We start from the raw sequence: 17,984 nt of genomic DNA, 5'->3' as shown, positions 1-17,984 counted from the left end.
AAAGGTTAGCATGCAGGTACAGCAAGTAATTAGGAAGGCAAATGGAATGTTAGTCTTTATTGCAAGTGGGATGAAGTATAAAAGTAGGGAAGTCTTGCTACAGCTGTACAGAGCATTGGTTGCCCGCACCTAGAGTACTGCATACAGTTTTGGTCTCCTTACTTTAAGGAGGGATTTACTTGCATTGGAAGAAGTTCAGAGAAGGTTCACCAGGCTGATTCCTGGGATGCAGGAGTGTTATTTGCAGAAAGGTTGAGCAGGTTGGGCCTATACTCATTGCAGTTTAGAAAAATGAGAGGTGATCTTATTGAAATGTATAAGATTCTGAGGGGGCTCAATAGGATAGATACGGAGAGGATGTTTCCCATCGTGAGGGAATCTTGAACTAGGGGGCACAGTTTCAAAATAAGTGGTCTCCCATTTAAGACGGAGATGAAGAGGAATTTCTTCTCTCAGAAGGTCATTAATCTTTGGAATTCTCTTCCCCAGAGAGCAGTCATGGCTGGGTCATTGAATATATTCAAGACTGAGTTAGGCAGATTTTTGATCTACAAGGGACTCAAGGGTTATAGGGAGCAGGCAGGAAAGTGGAGTTCAGGCCACAATCAGATCAGCCATAATCTTATTGAATGGCAGAGTAAGCTCAAGGGGCTGAATGTCCTACTCCTGCTCCTATTTCTTATGTTCTAACTTAGATCATCCAAGGCCAGAACAAATAGTCTTGATGCTGTAGAGAATTGAGTCTCGCCTGTGAGAATAATCTTGGATATGAGAGTTGAAGTAATCCACAGTTACAATTATAGAATGATACAGGGCAGAAGGAGGCTATTCGACTCTTTGTGCCCATGCCATCTCTTTGAAGGAGTTAGTCCCATTCCTTTGCCCTTTCCCCATAGCCGTGCAATTTTTTTTCCTTCAAGTATTTGAAACTATGAGTGAATCTCCTTCCAACACCCTTTCAGATCATAACAACTCACTGCTTAAAAAAAAAACTTCTCATCTCACCTCTGGTTCTTTTGCCAATTACCTTAATTTGTGTTCTCTGGTAATGACCCATCTGCCATGACAGTTTCTTCTTATTCATTCTATCAAAACCCTTCATTATTTTGAACTCCACTATCAAATCTCCCCTAAACCTTCTCTGCTCTAAGGAGAACAACCCAGCTTCTCTTATCTCTCCATGTCACTGACGTCCACATCCCTGATACCATTCTAGTAAATCTCCTCTAAAAACCCCCTGCAAGGCCTTGACATCCTTCCTGAAGTGTACCTCTGCTGGGGTTTAACCAGTGGGGTAGAAAAGATTCCAAAACATAACCCATTTATGTAAACTAATTAAAGACTCTTCTGAAAAAGTAGCATGAGGAATTCCAGAGACACGGGTTAAATATTTTTTTGCTAATATCCCATGGCATTATTTCAGAACTCTTGTGTCAGAGGATTGAATTATGAATGAAAAACACATATTCCTCAGCCTTGAAAGAAGCTAAATAAGCAAGGACTTACAGTGATACATGAAATGGAATTGGAAGCAGAAATCCTGAATGCTATTGTAAGTTAAACCATGACTGTAGGATAAAGGAAATGGGTACAAATGAGAAAAAAGCAAGTTTAGGGTTAATGTTGGGAAACACCTCTTCATACTGTGATGGAAACCCCACCTGCCAAATGGACACATATTAATTTAGGCATATAGAACACTATTTGAACTTGTACTGGACATTGAACATAGCTTGTTTAAAAAGACCACAGAGCAGTGGCTGAAAACATGGCTGCACATTTGTATTCTGAGAAACAGTTGCCTAGAGAGACAATGGGAGTGCTCCCCCATTTAATTAGCCAGATGGGTTTTGTCAATAGTGATGATCAAAAGACATTGAGAGCCATTGTCTCTAAGAGCCAGCACTCCATCCCGCCACCCGCCACCACCCCCCGCCCCCCCCCCCCCCCAAACTGAGAGTGTCTGGTAAGCTTTGAAGAATCAACAACCCTCGCAGGTGATGCTGTGTCAAACAAAGAGCAGGTGACATGACTAACCAGCTGGCCAACCTGGGAATTGATTAAATTGTGCATCAAAGTAAAGTTTTGAGACCAACTGAAATTTTGAAGACCAAAGAGAAGCAAGATCTTTCTCTCTCTGTCTCTCGCTCTCCCACACAAAGTTCCAGGGACCCACAGAAGTAGCTTAAACCTCAAGACAGAAGACCCCTGCAGCCTACTGGCACCAGTGAAACATGTTTGAAGTGTGCACTGGTCCCCAACAAGATCTGCAAGACTTAACCTCAATCAAAGACTTCAGCAAAACTAAAAAACAGTAACTGAATTCCATCTACTACTTCAAACCTTCCCCCTTTAATTATTTCTCCTCCTCTGTATCTATTTGTGTGTGTGTTTATCGCGTATGCATGGTTATGTCACATATTTGTGGCAGTTTTAACTGAAGTAGAGTGATAAAGTTAATAAACTTACACCTTTCTTGTTTAAACCTGAGAAAGTCTCTCTGATTGATTCCTTTACAATTACAATTATAGAGCAGTGAGCAAGGACTCACTGAGGTGAAGTTAACAACACTGTGTTTTAAAAGTTAAACCTCGTTACGGCCAAAGCAGGAAAGGGGTGAGAGGGGAGCCTGAGACCCTTCCTCATCTGGTCATAACAATACAGAGTGATCAATACCTGGAATATTTTTCTAGGTAGGAGAATAGAGACAAATAGTTCTGGAGTCATTCAAGGGCCAGCTGGATTTTGTAACACAAACATGAAATGCTGGAAATACTCAGCAGGTCTGGCAGCATCTGTGGAGAGAGAAGCAGAGTTAACGTTTCAGGTCAGTGAGCCTTCATCAGAACATTGGGAAGGCCATCACTTCCTATTTAAGGATTGGTTGGCCTGGTTAAATTGTCTCGTGTATACTTTTCTTTTGTGAGGGTAACCAGGGCAAATATTGAGTGGTTTCTGAGTTGCTGGGACCAGGGAAATATGTGCCTACCTCAGATACATAATGTAGGCTCTAAGAATAGTTCGGTTTTAAGGATGGGCACAAGAAAAAGGCTTTGCAGAAGCACTTCTCAGGCAAAAATGGATTACATATGTTCCGCAGAAGATGTTGGCTTAGTAGGATATTTGTCGCAATCTGAAGTATTTTAACCAATCTCAGCATTTGAACTGTGTATGTTCAGGCAGCTCTTTGCACTGTTGGGCTCAGTAACTTCCCAAAGTCACTTTTCTTAATATTGTCATCAACACTCATCATTCCAACATAAACTTTCAGGAGCAATTACCCAATGGAAATAAGCACATAAACAGAAATGGATGATTAAGTTAATAAATATGTGCAGCTGTTTGAATTTAAATAATATTGAAACAAACAGAACAAACAAAATGTATGGTAAAGTTAGCCATGGTTCTTTGTAACATGCTTGATTTTTAAAGGTTAGCAACATTTTCTCTTTCCAGAACAATGATGGAACTGTACTTGTCATTTAATGTATAACTAAGCCTTAGTGAATGAGTATGGAATGATCAATAAGGCTGGAACTGAGTCAATGCCTGGGAACATTTCCAGTCCACAGTACTTACCATTTGACATTAACAATTTTTTTTTCTTTCCTCTTCCTCCTGCCAATATATGGATATAAATGCACATTGTTATAATTTTCTTCCCTTTCTCAAATCTTCTAACAATATCAATACTTTCCCAAAGAGGGCAGGAGGATAACAACTTTTTCCCCAGGACTTGGCCTATACTAGATATTAGGAGGCACGCTAGAGGAACATAGTTGGCTTCCTTACTCTATTTCTCTTGTTCCTCCACTCAACAACTCTCTCAAGATGTTGGTTGAAATTAGAAACATGGGAGAATTGATATACTACTGCATAGAACACCAACATGTGGAACCCTCACACAGGTGCTCCCCTTCATTTTTACCTAACTGTGTTTTCTACAACTCCAGTTAGTTATCCCAGTGGAATCTATCTCTTATTTTGTTATTGACTTGCAGCTGAAAAAAGAGCAAGCAATTACAAAAATAATGTACCCAAAATGTCTATTCATATTTTTGCAAACTACAAAGATATGTTGTAAAGTGGCCAGCGCTGGTCAGCAGAGGAGTGTTTAAACTAATGAACATATCTACAGCCTACAGTTCACTGACTGAACTGCTAATGGCATGAAAAGGTTGAATCACAAAGCTTACGTTTACAGATGCCTGACCACGGTTAGAACAGGTACTTATCCACTGAATGTGATCTCTTGACCCTCTCTCAGCACCTAAAACTCTCTATTGAGCCTGAGGCCTGTAACATCTCTCACTCCTGCTCTTCTGGTTAATCATTTAACTGTCATTATCTGAACAGCGTTCTTATCTCGCTTGTTTGTCAGTTTATAACAGGGCCTTCTTATCAAGCTGTACAGCATCATGTGGCCATGCTGGGCCTGTAGCAGGCCACCAATTTTTCATCCTTTTAACTAAAGGCCAGCGGGTAATGGCGCGCACGGTTTGCTGCAGGTCACTGATACCAGAAGCAGATCAAAGTCCGGCCAGGCATATGCATTGCATCCTTCCCACATCTTGAATGATATTTTCTTTCCAATTTCTGGGGAGGTTAATACTGCACGTTCTCATTCCAAGGTCAGCAAAGTTTACAAGCCGCACCTGTGCCAGTTGATGTTTCATGCTGCACATTCAAGGGCGTCAGACTGGTAGCCAATAATGTCCAGTGGCCCTTCCTCCGGCATCACACAGGCGTCCATAAACCCTGACCTAAGAACTGTTGGTAAGTGGGACTTCATTTATTGAACGCTCCTGTTCATTCTGAGAGGGATCTAGAGATTTAACAGGATCAGAGCATGTTGCAGGTAGGTGTGCCTTATACACTTCCCCAGTGTGCAGGGGAAACGGGGAGAAGTGGGTCCCAAAAATGGGAAACTTCAACAGTCCGATAACAATTCATGAGTGCATGCCTCCTCAGGCTGGCAGTTACTGGGGACTTAAAGAAATCTGGCGCTAAACTGTTAAATTCAATTTCTTTCTGTCCGTGGTTCTGTTTAGTTAAGTCCTCTGGTCTATTGATACATTTTATTGCGTTGTCACGCCTTCATTCTTCTGCTCCTCCACTTGGAGCTCTGAGAATTCTTGTTTCATTTAGAAATAGGCAAGTACATGTCCTTTACTTCTACGGAGAGAAAGCGCGTATTTAAAGTATGTGGACCATGTCTAATAGAGGCGGATAAGATTCCCTTGTAAGGTTTTTTTGTTGAATGGGGAAATATTATCTCCATATAAGACTGAGGAAAGTGTTACCTTCCGTCTCCTGGTAACACTGAAGATGTTTCAGATGACCTGAGTAGACATGTCAACGATCTTGTGCCCGATGATGAGGCCAATCGCGTTGTCAAACGAGTTGTTTCGGTGTCAACAGCGCTTGGTAGTCAGTTTGCTCAACTCTCCATCTTCACTGCTTGAGATCTGCCCAGTTCCACCTGGGTCGCACCAGTCGCTGCCTCTGGCAAGCTCTCCCTTACCTGACTCCAGACCTGGGACTTGGGGCTTTGTGGATCAGGAGCGATCGATGTCTCGATGATGCCGGGAAACCGCACCGCACTCGCGATCTGATTATTTCTAACCTGTTCGGTAGAAGTTAACAGCTCTATGTTGGCGAAGGACAGACCTGGCTCAAGAACGTTTGGGCGGCGCCAGAAAGTTCACGAGGGTAGACTACTTTAAAATTTTAGTTGAAGACAATCCTTCTCGGATGTAACAATGTACGGTGAAGTACCCCGATAATATAAGGTTTTGGTAATTCAAAATTAACATCAAACATTCAGACATAGGTTCCTTCACTGAATGCTTCTTGTGTATCTTTTAGACGCTCCCAACATGTTCCCTTTGAGCTGTTTTTTTTTACTTTACTTTCTTGTGCTAAAAGCGAAACTAGTCACAAATCGCTCTTATTGGAAAATGTGCATGGCGATTTTATACAGTGGGGAAATGTGTATTCAATGCCTGCGTCGCCAGAACATATCTCGGGAAAGTGATCCCAGAAGGAGAGCAGCTGTAACCAGCTACAAAGCGCTAAGGATAGGGTTGAAATTGTTTCGACTTGTTAACTTTTCCAAAATAAAGGAGACAAATAGCAAAGGCGCCTGGACTTTGTGTCTATGTGAGGGAAGTAAATACCAAATTTGTACATTGTAGGAAAAGTAAGAAAAAGGACATACAGAAAACACGGATTAAAAATAAACAGAGATGGCTATCTGTTTCCGCACGTGTCGCCATGTCGATAATGCAATAAGCACTATTAAAATAATGATTGAGAACTACCAGGGAGCAAGATTGATAAAACTGTATTATGCAACTATCTTTGTGGTAGTGTTGATGGTTTATTAATGGGTGTACAAATGGACTGATCGACAGGCAGATAGTCAGATAGACGTTTGACGGACAGATAGTCTGCTGGATGAATGACAGATAAAATTGTAGAAGTTGCATCGCTTACCAGTGTAGTAATGACACAAACTTGTACTGCAGTATATTTAATTGCGGAAAAAGTAGCATTTTGATCAAATAAATGCTGGGCTTTCCTTAAATAGCTGTTATCACTTAATTGCTGTGCAGTGCCTTGTATTGGTAATGTATTTTTATTATTCAGATATATTTATCAAGCCGAGAGAAAAAAGCTGATAAGTAAATAAAAATATTGGCCTTGTAAGCCTGGGAGAGAGGCGAGTAGATAGCAATAATTAAATTTTGCCCTGTGTTTTATTCCTGGCTCTGCTGGATTTGTTGGCAGATTCCCGAGGGTTGGATGTAATGTATTGGCCGGATAGAGAGAGAGAGAGAGAGAGACCTTTCCAAGTATGTGAGCTGTCAGGAGCCGAAGAAAGAATAGCCCGGCAGTATTAATGACCGTCGCTTTCCAAAGGGACAATGCGAGCTTAATATGGGCCACCTCGCTCCGGCTAGTGTTACATTTGCAGTGGAGCTAGCAGGCAATGCATATGAGACTGTTTGGTTGGACTCCTGTCAAATGACAGGAACCTCTCATAACCAACTGATTAAAGTTTAATATTAAAGACTGATTCGACAGTAGGGTGCAATCTCTCACAACTTTCAATTTGGGGTAAAGTTGTTCCCTGACAGTTATTTAATGTACAACCACGTTTAACTGACGAGTGTTCCAACGTTAAACAGACGAAGGCAGGATATGTGATTCGTTCCCACTGTACCTTTCACCTGTCCTATCTCCACTCTCAGCAATCAGTCACCTCCTGTCGGTCCTACTCAGTTAATTGAGCCAATGGGAGCTTTCTTTTAGTAAGCTGTATTCAACAATTAGTCGAAAATTTGAGAGAAACTACTGTGTGTGAACTTATCAAAGTTGCAGCATCGAATACATTGTGCAGCGGAATCATCTTCTAATGAGAAACAAGCAGTTGATATAAACATAGTTTCATATAACAGTGCTCACTTGTACTGTATTTGAATAAGTCAGGAACACGGTGCTTGGTGAAGACTTGCAATTGTATTGGAGTTAAATAGGATATTGAAAAGCGCGGTACCAAACACCCTCAATGGAACAGCAAATTGCTTTTTCGCAAATTTCCCCCTCTGAAAACCCAACTCACATCGTTTTGTGGATTCACAGGCACTGGCAAAGCTGATGGGAATTGTTGACATTTGGTTTGCATTTATGCGGAATCGAATTACAGAAATAAAAACGCGTTTATATATCCCAAATTACACCAGAAATACTTCCAAAATATCCCGTTATTTCACACAATTATATGATTGGCATACTATTTAAAGCTAACTTTATATTAAACTATTGACTAATTGAATTAACGATTCTCTAAAACCAACCTTTTGGGACATAAAAACAATCTATCAGATTGAAATTATTATGCGGTTACACGTTTTATGGTCTGTATTTGCAACTACCCCTGTTTTACATCTGTGGAATGAACTGTACAGATTGTTCGAGAATTATTGGGATGCAAAGGCTCTCTTTTGATTCATTTTGATTCACAGAATAACGACCAGGTTCTTTGGAAATAACAGATACAAATCTTTTTTGAGCTGGAAAAATGCTTATTGAGCCAGCTGGTTTCCAGCTGCACGAAACGAATCCCTTCCCTCTGCTCACCCACCGCCCCAACTTTATAACGTGCTCTTAAAGTGGAGTCGGCCTTACGCTGATGTCCCGCCAGGGGCTGGGATCACACATCTTTGAATTGTGCTGTCTAAACGTGTCTCTCAAATCCACATTTAACTGTGAACTGCGCGAATCCCACTTGATGTCAAGCGTCTTTTAGGATTGTATTTGCTGATGCATATAAGAAACTTTCTGCAAGAATTTATATTGACACATGTCATATATCGAATAGTAAAAGAAATCTGGGAATGGTGTCAAGTCTGATATATACAAGAGGATGTAGAATTGGATTGTGTTGAACTACTGTGTACAGTACAGGAAGGGTCAGCGGGGATATTAAGTGCAATTTGATTTTCTGACTCGATTCCTGGAGGAATGTTATTATCCGGCGGAGGGGGCGGGGGAAGGAGCTGCTCCCGGCTCCAAGTCTTTTCTTATTGGCTCACTCGACCTGACGCTGGGTCTGGCTGAAGACCCTATTGGTCGGCGAGCTCCAGGTCGCTTGTAATCAAGGCCGGGAAAGCGCGGGTGAAGAGGAAACGAAAGATTCCAACTTCACACAGCCCCTCAATGCAGTAGATTCACAGAGCAGAATAAGCCCGTGTCGGTCTGATCCGGGAGAGCGGGGGGAGGGGGGGGAACGATGAGTCCCGACTGTTCCTACAATACACGCTAACAACACACACACACGCTACTCGCTCAGCTGCATTCGAGCTCATCTGCAAGTCAAGTCAAGTCAATCTCTTGTTTCTATCGCGCTGTGTGTCTCTCCCCGTTCAGGTCTTCGGCTACTGGACGGAGCGTCGGCCCACAGTCAGCCCGGGAGTAGTGTCATGCTGCCCAAAGCCGAGGCAGAACCCATTGGTATTGCTCGGTCGCATGGGGATCGCATGCCGGAAACTATGCACGGTAAGAGAGCTGCCTTTTATAATGAACAGCCTGGTCAATTGATCGATTTAACAAACCGTTCATGTGAGGACAGTGTGGGGGTGGGGGGGGGGGGGGGGGAGGGGGGTGTGCGGTGGAACAGTATCTGGTACTGTAACTAACGCATGTTAGGAGGAATATGCGGGCAATCTCTCAAGATGTGTTCAATAATCAAAGTGGATAGTTGATGTTTGCGTGCTCTCCTTTGGTTTGTGAATCTGAATATTTCTCAAATGTCCAAAGACTTGTTTCTGTGAAGAAATCCAGCAAGAGACGGAACTGGTATGAAATTAAACACATACAGTGCCAATTGTTGACTTTCTATTGAATGAGTGATGTTAATGTTGGTTGCGCTGGTGTGCGTGTAATTTCACGCCGTTTACAAACTGTCAACTTGACAGACTAAAAAGTGAATTTCTCTTTTTTTTCTGTGGGCGGGGATTTAATTTGTGTAAAAGCGGAGCTACCGCGAGTGGGGAGAAGCGTCGGGCTGATTTAAGACTCAGAAGTTTGGGTTTGCAAAAGAGAAAAACAGCCGCTTTCATCAGGAGATGTTAAAGACAGCGAACGCACGAAAGTCAGTGTCGTGTTTAAGCTTGAAACTTGGGGAGTTGCTGGATAGTTCAGGTTGCCGAGAAGGGAGACACTTGCATCAACAATTTCACACAAAAGCGGAAGGAACTCTGTGTAGTTACATGGAGGTTCGAATGTCGCTTTGTCAAAAGCGTCACTGCTCAAAGTGAAATAACCCACACGGATATGATCGCACCAAATATTGGCATTTGACGGAATGGGCTTTCTGCCAGCTGGTTCGGTTTTAACAATCCCCGTCTACAGACTAGGCCAACAGCATGTAGAGCCCCAAATCAGGGCTCGACCGTCCTTGTATAAACACTCAACCCCTGGTGTTTTCTGAAATAAAAAAGATTCCGAATTCGATCTTAATTTGACATGAAATGACCTTTGACAAGGCAGGGAAACATGTTGCTGTCTCTGGTTAATTTCTTACTATCTGCATAAATTGGAGCTAAAAGTTATGGCCGCTTCGTTTTCTTGTTGCTAGGGCTGGGCGAGACCAAAGCGAAAATCATTTTTCTCTTGTCATCACAGCACAGCATATAAATTGAGCCAGCTCTGTCCGCTGTCTGTCCAAATTTACAAGCAACCTTCCGTGCTGGTTAGTTCAAATTTTTTTGCCTGTAAAAATGACTGGGATTGACGTCCCGCAGTAGGAAATGAATGGTCCCACGCGCGAGATTCCCGACTATTCGGTGAGGTGAATGGACCACTTGGAGTGGCTGCATTGTGAAGCAAATTGGGCCTTTCTGTCAGAATACACTGCTTCAGCGAGTGCTCATTTATCAAAGGTAACAAGGATAGGAGAAACATGAGGGCTTGGCGCAGACAGTGACTAGCAGGCGGCCAGATCATTTATTTATACGTTACCTACCCTCACAAAACTTTATGTCTCTTCACGCTCGCCAGTGATGTTTTTGACATGTTTCAACGCTGTGTTTGAATTATCCTGACTAGGCGTAACAGCGACAGATCGCCATCGTTTTTTGTCACAACTCAAGGAAATCTTCAGATTTCCCTTTTTATTAATGTTTCCCTTTCATATATTTCATGTTAGTTCCACCTTCAGTCCCATTAGACAGATCATCAAATTGTTAGTGGCGATCTCTTCTATTCACCGTAGAATGTGTTTCAGTTGTACTTGAAATTCCATTGAATAGTGAAACTGGAACCGCCAGGTGTCTGGAAGTGAAGCTTTTCAAGCCTCCTCGGAAGTCCAGCCTAGTTTTGCCCACTGCTAAAGTGCTTAGAAAACACCTGCTTGGCGGGGTGCACGTGCGCATGTGTGTTATTCCAACCACTTTAATTCAGAATATTACAATAAGCATATAAATAACGAGACCCAGAAATAGAGGCGCTCACATGGTTCTGGAAATAGCCCAGGCAACAGCGGGAGCTTTCTCTGCTTATAAAACGAGGCACTACCGCGCTGAATTTCAACTAAGTCTGTCACTTGTACTTTGGGATGGGGGGAAACACAAATTGGAAGTCGATGGGAAAGAAAATCGGGCGAAGCGTAAAACGAGCGGTCGATTCGCTATCGCCCGTTTTGCGCTACTTCCCAAGTGGGACTTTTACCTCACGCCCCCCCCCCCCCCCCCCCCACCACCCCCTCACCTGAGGAAGAACGGCTTTGTGAGACTGAAGTGGCTTGCTGAACACTTGCACATGTATAAATATAGTAGCTTTACTGGTCAGTCTAGGCAGATAGGAAGTGTCATTTCATAGCTAATCCGTCGCTTTATTCATATTTGGAGTTCCTCTGATCTCTCAAGTCCAGCGGCTGTTTTTTGTTGTTGAAGTTGCTCCCAGAAAAGCGCAATGTTAACATTTCACCTTTCAAAAAACTTTTTAAAGAATGTGAACTTTTAAACCGTCAACACTGCCCGGAGCCGAAGGAAAGGATTAGATCGTTTACCATCGAATATTTCAATAATTACAGAGAGCATCGAAATACTTTCATTTGTATTACATTTTCACACCTCAGCCCAAGACTCACGCATGTGTGGATGTACACATATATTTCTAACCATTTTTAGGTCAAGTGCTTTACAGATATAGTTGGGAAAAGCTTACTGAAATGAACTCTCTCTCTCTCTCCCAATAATCAGTTTCCGATCAATAACAACATTCAGCTCCGTTCAGTTCCGGAGACTTCTGCTGACTTGAAGGGGGTGTCAGTAAATAGAAAACTTCAACAACATGTAAATATATTTTGAAAGAAAATGAATGAATTGGCTTTCTGACATTCTTCAGCTAAGAGATACAATGGGAAATTTTACATTTCATGTGAACTAAGATCTATTTTATGGACCGTGACTTCTCTTTCAAGTCCAGCGAGGCTTCCTCTAGTTGTATTTGTAAATTATCCAGTGCCCCGATCTGACAATGAACAAAATTCCAGACAATCTTTGGTACTGCAGCCAAGCAAGTAGACCCAGAGGACAGATATCAGTATTTCTCCCGCCAAGACGTTTCTTTGACATATTTCTTGGTCTCGTTTTGTGGCCGATGTGATTCTGCTCGATTTTGTTTTGCTGTTTTTTTCCTGCACGGCCGTAAGTGTGAGGTTGTGGTACTTTATAATGAAGGGCCTTAAAAGAGAGCTTTTGGCAGTGTATAAAGAAGGGTCTTAAAGGTGAGGTTCTGACAGTTTATAATAAAAGGCCCTTTAGGTGAGGTTCTGGTTGGTTTAAAAAATGTGCTCCAGAAACAGCGATCAGATCAGTTACTAAATGTGTAATCCAATATGAGAATTACCACATTGATTGTAAGCCTGGCTACATGGTGCAAAATGCACAGATTTAGCTTTTCGGGGTTTTCAACTTTCACTCTACAACTAGCCCTCTCGCTTGACAAAACCGTCTGCAGAGTCTGAGAGTTACTTTCCAACACTGAAGAATCTGTGGGGACATGAAGTCGGACACCCGGCAGGAATTAGTGAGAATTTATATTCAGCAACAAATTATGTCACCAATCAATAAAATAATGCTTTTTTAAAAAGAAATGTGGGGAATCGTTTCAAAGGTACGAAGTCAATTTTGGAAAGTCTTTTTGCAGTCAGGTAGGATCCGTTTATTTTCGACAATCCGCGTCTCAGTTGCCGTAGGTAAAGACAGCGCAGCCCTTCATTCTGGATTTTTTTCTTTGCCAGTGTGAATACCTTGTCCTGTGCATCGTACAGGTCCCAAGTGAATCCTACAAAAAAGGCAAAAACTCATTGAGCAACTCTCTGAATTTTTAGAATGATCTCGTCCCCATAAAGTTTTCTTTCAAAAGTTATTTACATTTTATTACAGTCACCTATTCGCTGACGCCAAGCACCTAAGTCAGTCTGAGAGCAGAGAACCATATTGCTTGCACGAATTTGAATTCTTGAAAGTGACCTGAATTTGACGAGCTTAGTGTTGAAAAAAAGGACACAAGTTTTTATCAGTCAGTTTCACAAGGTGCGTTACCATTACATGCACGTTTTGGGTTTTTTTTCTACGCCTGCTTTCTATAACTAAAACTGTGTTAAGATTCCAGCTCCTGTTATGAGATGGTCACTAACACCTTTTTAATGGTCATGACACCCCGCTCAGCTTCAGCAGAATAAAAGGACCCCCCTCCCCTTCCCTCCCATCCAATCCCTTCCCCCTTTACTCCCATCATTTTGGCTGTTGTTAGATGCTCCGAAGTTCTTAAGTGTCTTGAGGGAAAGGAATAAATCGCGTGTGCACCCACCCCCCCCCCCCCCAGATACAACCCCCACCCCCCCCCCCCCCCCCCCAGATACAACCCCCCCATCCCCCGCCCGCCGACTCCCGATCGATGGTGTATTCATAGCGGAACTGATTTACACCCCGGCGCTGTGTAATTACAATTGACTTGTGTGTGTGTGTTTTTCCCCACACAAAGTGTTCTCTGAAGAAGTGCCGTTTTGTTCTCTCTCCGCAGCCACCCAGTTTAAGATGATGGAGTATGCCTACGACGAAGACCTGGACGAGCTCTGCCCGGTTTGCGGTGACAAGGTCTCGGGCTATCACTATGGGCTGCTCACCTGTGAGAGCTGCAAGGTTAGTGGCGCCGGCTTGGTTCGCTCTGCACGTTTCTTGTTAGTCGTTCGCCATCCAAGAAGAACATTCGTCCTTCCTGGTGTATGGTTATTTCCTTTCCTGATCAATCTTAACACACTTTTAGTCCAAACTCCGTTTTCCCTTTGGCAAGTTTCTGTCCTCACTCTGCAAGTTTGGCCATTTTATTCCAGTATCCTTCCGGCCTCTTTAGCACTCATTTCGGAGTCGGTGGGGGGGGGGGGGGGGGGGGGACACCTGGATCAGACCGGGGCTTCCCAGCACGGCCTGTGACACCACCTCACAACATCCCCCTTAATATGTAGACCTGTCTAATCGGGTGAAAAGTACGAACCGTCAGCAGATCTCAATCCGACTCAAAACGAGAGAGCTGACTTTAAAGAAATGATTCTCGGGTTCCCCAAAATTTAAAAGGGACGGCACCTGCTTTGAGCGGACCGTTATATTTTTTGCTTCTTTTCGCAAACGGTGACAGTGAGTGGCAAACTTCTAGCCCAATGCTAGAATATTTATCCACCAGTTTTATTAGTATTAGTTCTGGTTTATTGGGCATTCCAGCACAACTTGGAGTTAAAATGACCGGGACTGCACCTTCTGTCCACTTCCTTGGGCGCATTTTAACGCCCACCAAAGGTCAATCCTTTACTCTGCAATCTCCCAGCTGACCGTTCTTACCGCCTCACACTCAAACATGGCTCATATTAGTCCTCTTTGTGTTTAAACATCAACCAAACGCTCTTAAATTAAGTTCTTTGCATTTGATTTGTTAAATAAGAGGGCTACTAGCTGGTACCTCGGCGGCGGAAGCGGGTGGCATTCTCGGGTTATGTCTTTTATTTAAAGCCGCCGGACTGAAGGGATGAAGTTAGTTATATGTCTGGGTCCCAAACAGTAATCCCACCTTTCTCCCTCTCTGTTTTTGAAGGGTTTCTTTAAACGCACAGTTCAAAATAACAAAAGGTACACGTGTATAGAAAACCAGACCTGCCCGATAGACAAGACCCAGAGGAAAAGGTGTCCTTACTGCCGCTTTCAGAAATGCCTGAACGTCGGGATGAAATTGGAAGGTAAGGAGCAACTTACAGAACCAACCAAAGTGTGTTGCCTGTCCCTGCTCCCGGTTCTATTATTTTACTAAGGGACGGAGTGATTTAACCTACGGGGACATAACAGGCTCCAATATAGATCACAGAGTAAGAATAAAGCATTTCGGATAAAATGTAAGTACAGATATCCAATATGGACATAGTTAGGATTTTATTTCATTCTAAATATTAATAAATACGCTTTAGTACTCAGAGAGCAGCGTAGCCTCAGCGCCGAAGAAATAAGGCTTTCGATTATATTTTTGAATATAGTGTGAATCTAAATTATTTTAGCGAATCTACAGCATACACAAGGAAGCTGTTTTCTCACAATTACAGATATGTAGTGTTCGCTTCTTTTACTTGCACCAGAATTGAAATCCGCACAGCGAGCGGTTTAATGTCCCCCCTAAAAAGGTCGAGGTGTTTGAGTTTATATTCGGCTAGGACAAACCGAACAGAAGTCACAGAGAGCATGGAGCCGATTCACGGCTCCTTTCATTAAAGCGAGTTTAAACGGAAATCCAAGGCACTTTGTATTCTGTCTAATGTGTCGGTTGGATTTGACAAGTTGACACTGAAGTTACGCAGGAACCGAAAATCAGTTCAGAAAGCAAATAAAACTAATTTTTAAAAAAATCAACTAACTGGTATGTTATCAGATTCAAAGAAATCTAAACTAGATTTGAAAGTTGCCTGTTAAATGTTCTTGATACTACCAAATTAATAACTATATATAGTGTCAAGGAGCACTTTGGACCTTTGAACCTACACACGAACAATTTTCAACGTACACACACCTATTTTATTTATATATTATGTGTTAAATATTATTAGTTGAAAGCATTGCTGTAAAGTATTGCTCATTTTAGGGCAATTCTGAAGTAGCTCTCCATACCATGCAACATTTTTTGCTTGGTGAGAATCCTTTATAAACTCTGTGGAGGCTAATTGTGGCTTTACCATTTATCTAATTGCATAACTGTGAATGTCACAGTCCCATTCCTGTTTTGTGACTAGCAGTCAGCCTCGTGGACCAACTTAAGCAATTAAATTGTTCATTTCTGAATTTAGATACTGCACCGTCCAATCTATATTGCGATAGCGACAATGGATTCAAATATTTAACAAATATTTCAACTGGTACGACCTCGGAAAACGTTATTTAATCCTTCTATCATCGAATTGATAAAGTGTGCTCATGCATTTTACTTTTATAATTCAGAATACATCCAATATCAATTAATAATATCTAGGCTACTAGTTTATCAGAATGTTTTAGTAACAGTGGTGATCGTTCTTTTTTATTACGTTTTTCCTTTTGGTTGCCAATTTTTGCGGCCGACTTTCCTTCCCGCACCTCCCGTGCTCCGTTCAAGGCCGTGGCTCCTTGCTGGGGAATGCTCCCATGGCTGACAATCATTCTCTGCTATCATGCAAAATGGCTATTATTCCCGCGTGCGCTTTCACGGCAAGTGACAGGATATGAAGGCTGAACCATTTTCTTATTCGTTCCCTGATCCTGCCTGAACTGATATCCAGACTCTTGCACTTCCAGCAGGAGCTTCTGGATAGGCACCTACAGCAGGAAGCCTGACCCGTTTTCCTTTCCAATGCTTCCCATTCCCTGATTGTTATCCCAGGTTGCTCAGGCCAATTGTATTATCCCTACCACCTTCCTGGGTGAGATAAACCTGGGATCGAACCTGGAACCTGCCTGATCGATTCCGTACAGGAATTTTGGGCCATCAAGGGAGCTCTATTGCTTTCATTGGAAACAGCTTCGAGTGTGAGATGTGTTCTGAAATTTATCTAAAGAGTATGTGGACAATCTGAAGTTGCAAGGCCCACAGAAATGTAAGAACATCGATTTTGATACAGTTTTAAAAAAAATATTAGAGCCTAAAAATACGTAAATTATATTTCGAATCTGTATCTTGCCAATCAGAATCGGGCTATGAATCATCGTTGCACCAAAAACGATTAGAAATTGAATTCCATTCTTGTCAACTCTCTGAAATGGATTCTGAAAACAAATATGAGGACCCCTTATCAGGACTCGTATTCAAAATCATCCCACATCAATTATCCATCACCTTTCATCTCTATGTGATGTTTTGGCACCGGACCTTATCCTAGCTTACTTTGTGTCTCCACATCTTTCTATGTCTTGGCACATCACGGTATGTCACACCAGGCTAGTCTATCGTGCTCCATGTCAACCCCTTTCAGACTGCATCAATTTAACATCACACCATCCCATACAATTCCATCCCATTCTGCACTACATCATGGGGTGCCAATGTGTTCAGGTGCATTTTCTCTGCTCAGTAATTCTAGTGAAGTTATAAATACAACTTTTACAAGGTTTATAATTCTACTAGAAGTAATAAAGTGTGAACATTTCCACTAATACATTTATGTTGGCATTGCACAGAATGGGCTGAAGAAGTTTTAACCCAGTGTATATCACTTTGCATCTCCTTGTCTTTATAGAGCATTATAATTTAATCATTATTCCTCATCACTCTACATTTTGCATTATATATTAATTGATTCTGCTGTGTCACTTCTTATTCCTTTACAACTCTACATCACTCCACAAACCTCCACCTCATTCTATATCAATATGCATCATTTGACATCAATCCACGTAACTTCAGCTCACTGCATGTTACCCTTAAGGATTTGAGGAATCAGGGATGAGATTCAGGAACACATCTGGAATCATTTGTGGTTACACTTCAATATCATCTTTAAATGGTCACTTGTACATCAATAGGAAATTACCTGTAAATTTCTGGTTCCAATGTAACACATTTCTTGTGTAGTTTAGTGATTTGATCATGAGAAAGAAAGACTGACTTGCATTTATATAGTGCCTTTCATGAACACTGTACAGCCTAAAGTACTTTACAGCCCATGAAATACATTTGAAGTATAGTCACTGTTGTAACATAGGAAATGTGGCAGCCAATTTTTACACAGCAAGCTCCCACATGCAACAATGTAATAATGACCAGATAATCTGTTCTTGTGATATTGATTGAGGGATAAATATTGATCAGGACACTGAGGATAACTCCCCTGCTCTTCTTCAAAATTGCACAATGCGAGCTTTTATGTCCAGCTGAGAGGGAAGACAGGGCCTCAGTTTAATGTCTCA

At 42.1% G+C, this 17,984-nt stretch overlaps 1 protein-coding gene across 8 annotated transcripts in view; it reads left to right on the top strand.

The window, feature by feature from the left end:
• Window positions 1-4,465: 4,465 nt before the first annotated feature.
• Window positions 4,466-17,984, top strand: part of nr5a2 (nuclear receptor subfamily 5, group A, member 2) — a 234,088-nt gene continuing 220,569 nt past the window's right edge. Inside the window, exons 1-4 of one of the 8 annotated variants that reach the window (XM_068037615.1) lie at window positions 4,466-4,776; window positions 8,935-9,063; window positions 13,597-13,715; window positions 14,659-14,800. In XM_068037615.1, coding sequence (XP_067893716.1) covers window positions 4,713-4,776; window positions 8,935-9,063; window positions 13,597-13,715; window positions 14,659-14,800 — 454 coding nt within the window. In that variant the 5' untranslated portion in view covers window positions 4,466-4,712. The other 7 variants (XM_068037607.1, XM_068037612.1, XM_068037608.1 and 4 more) reach the window with 7 other exon arrangements.

The sequence above is a fragment of the Heterodontus francisci genome, chromosome 8, assembly GCF_036365525.1.
Source record: "Heterodontus francisci isolate sHetFra1 chromosome 8, sHetFra1.hap1, whole genome shotgun sequence".
Classification (NCBI taxonomy): Eukaryota; Metazoa; Chordata; class Chondrichthyes; order Heterodontiformes; family Heterodontidae; genus Heterodontus; species Heterodontus francisci.
The sequence above is the reverse complement of the archived record's forward strand: the minus strand, read 5'-3'. Positions and strand labels throughout refer to the sequence as shown.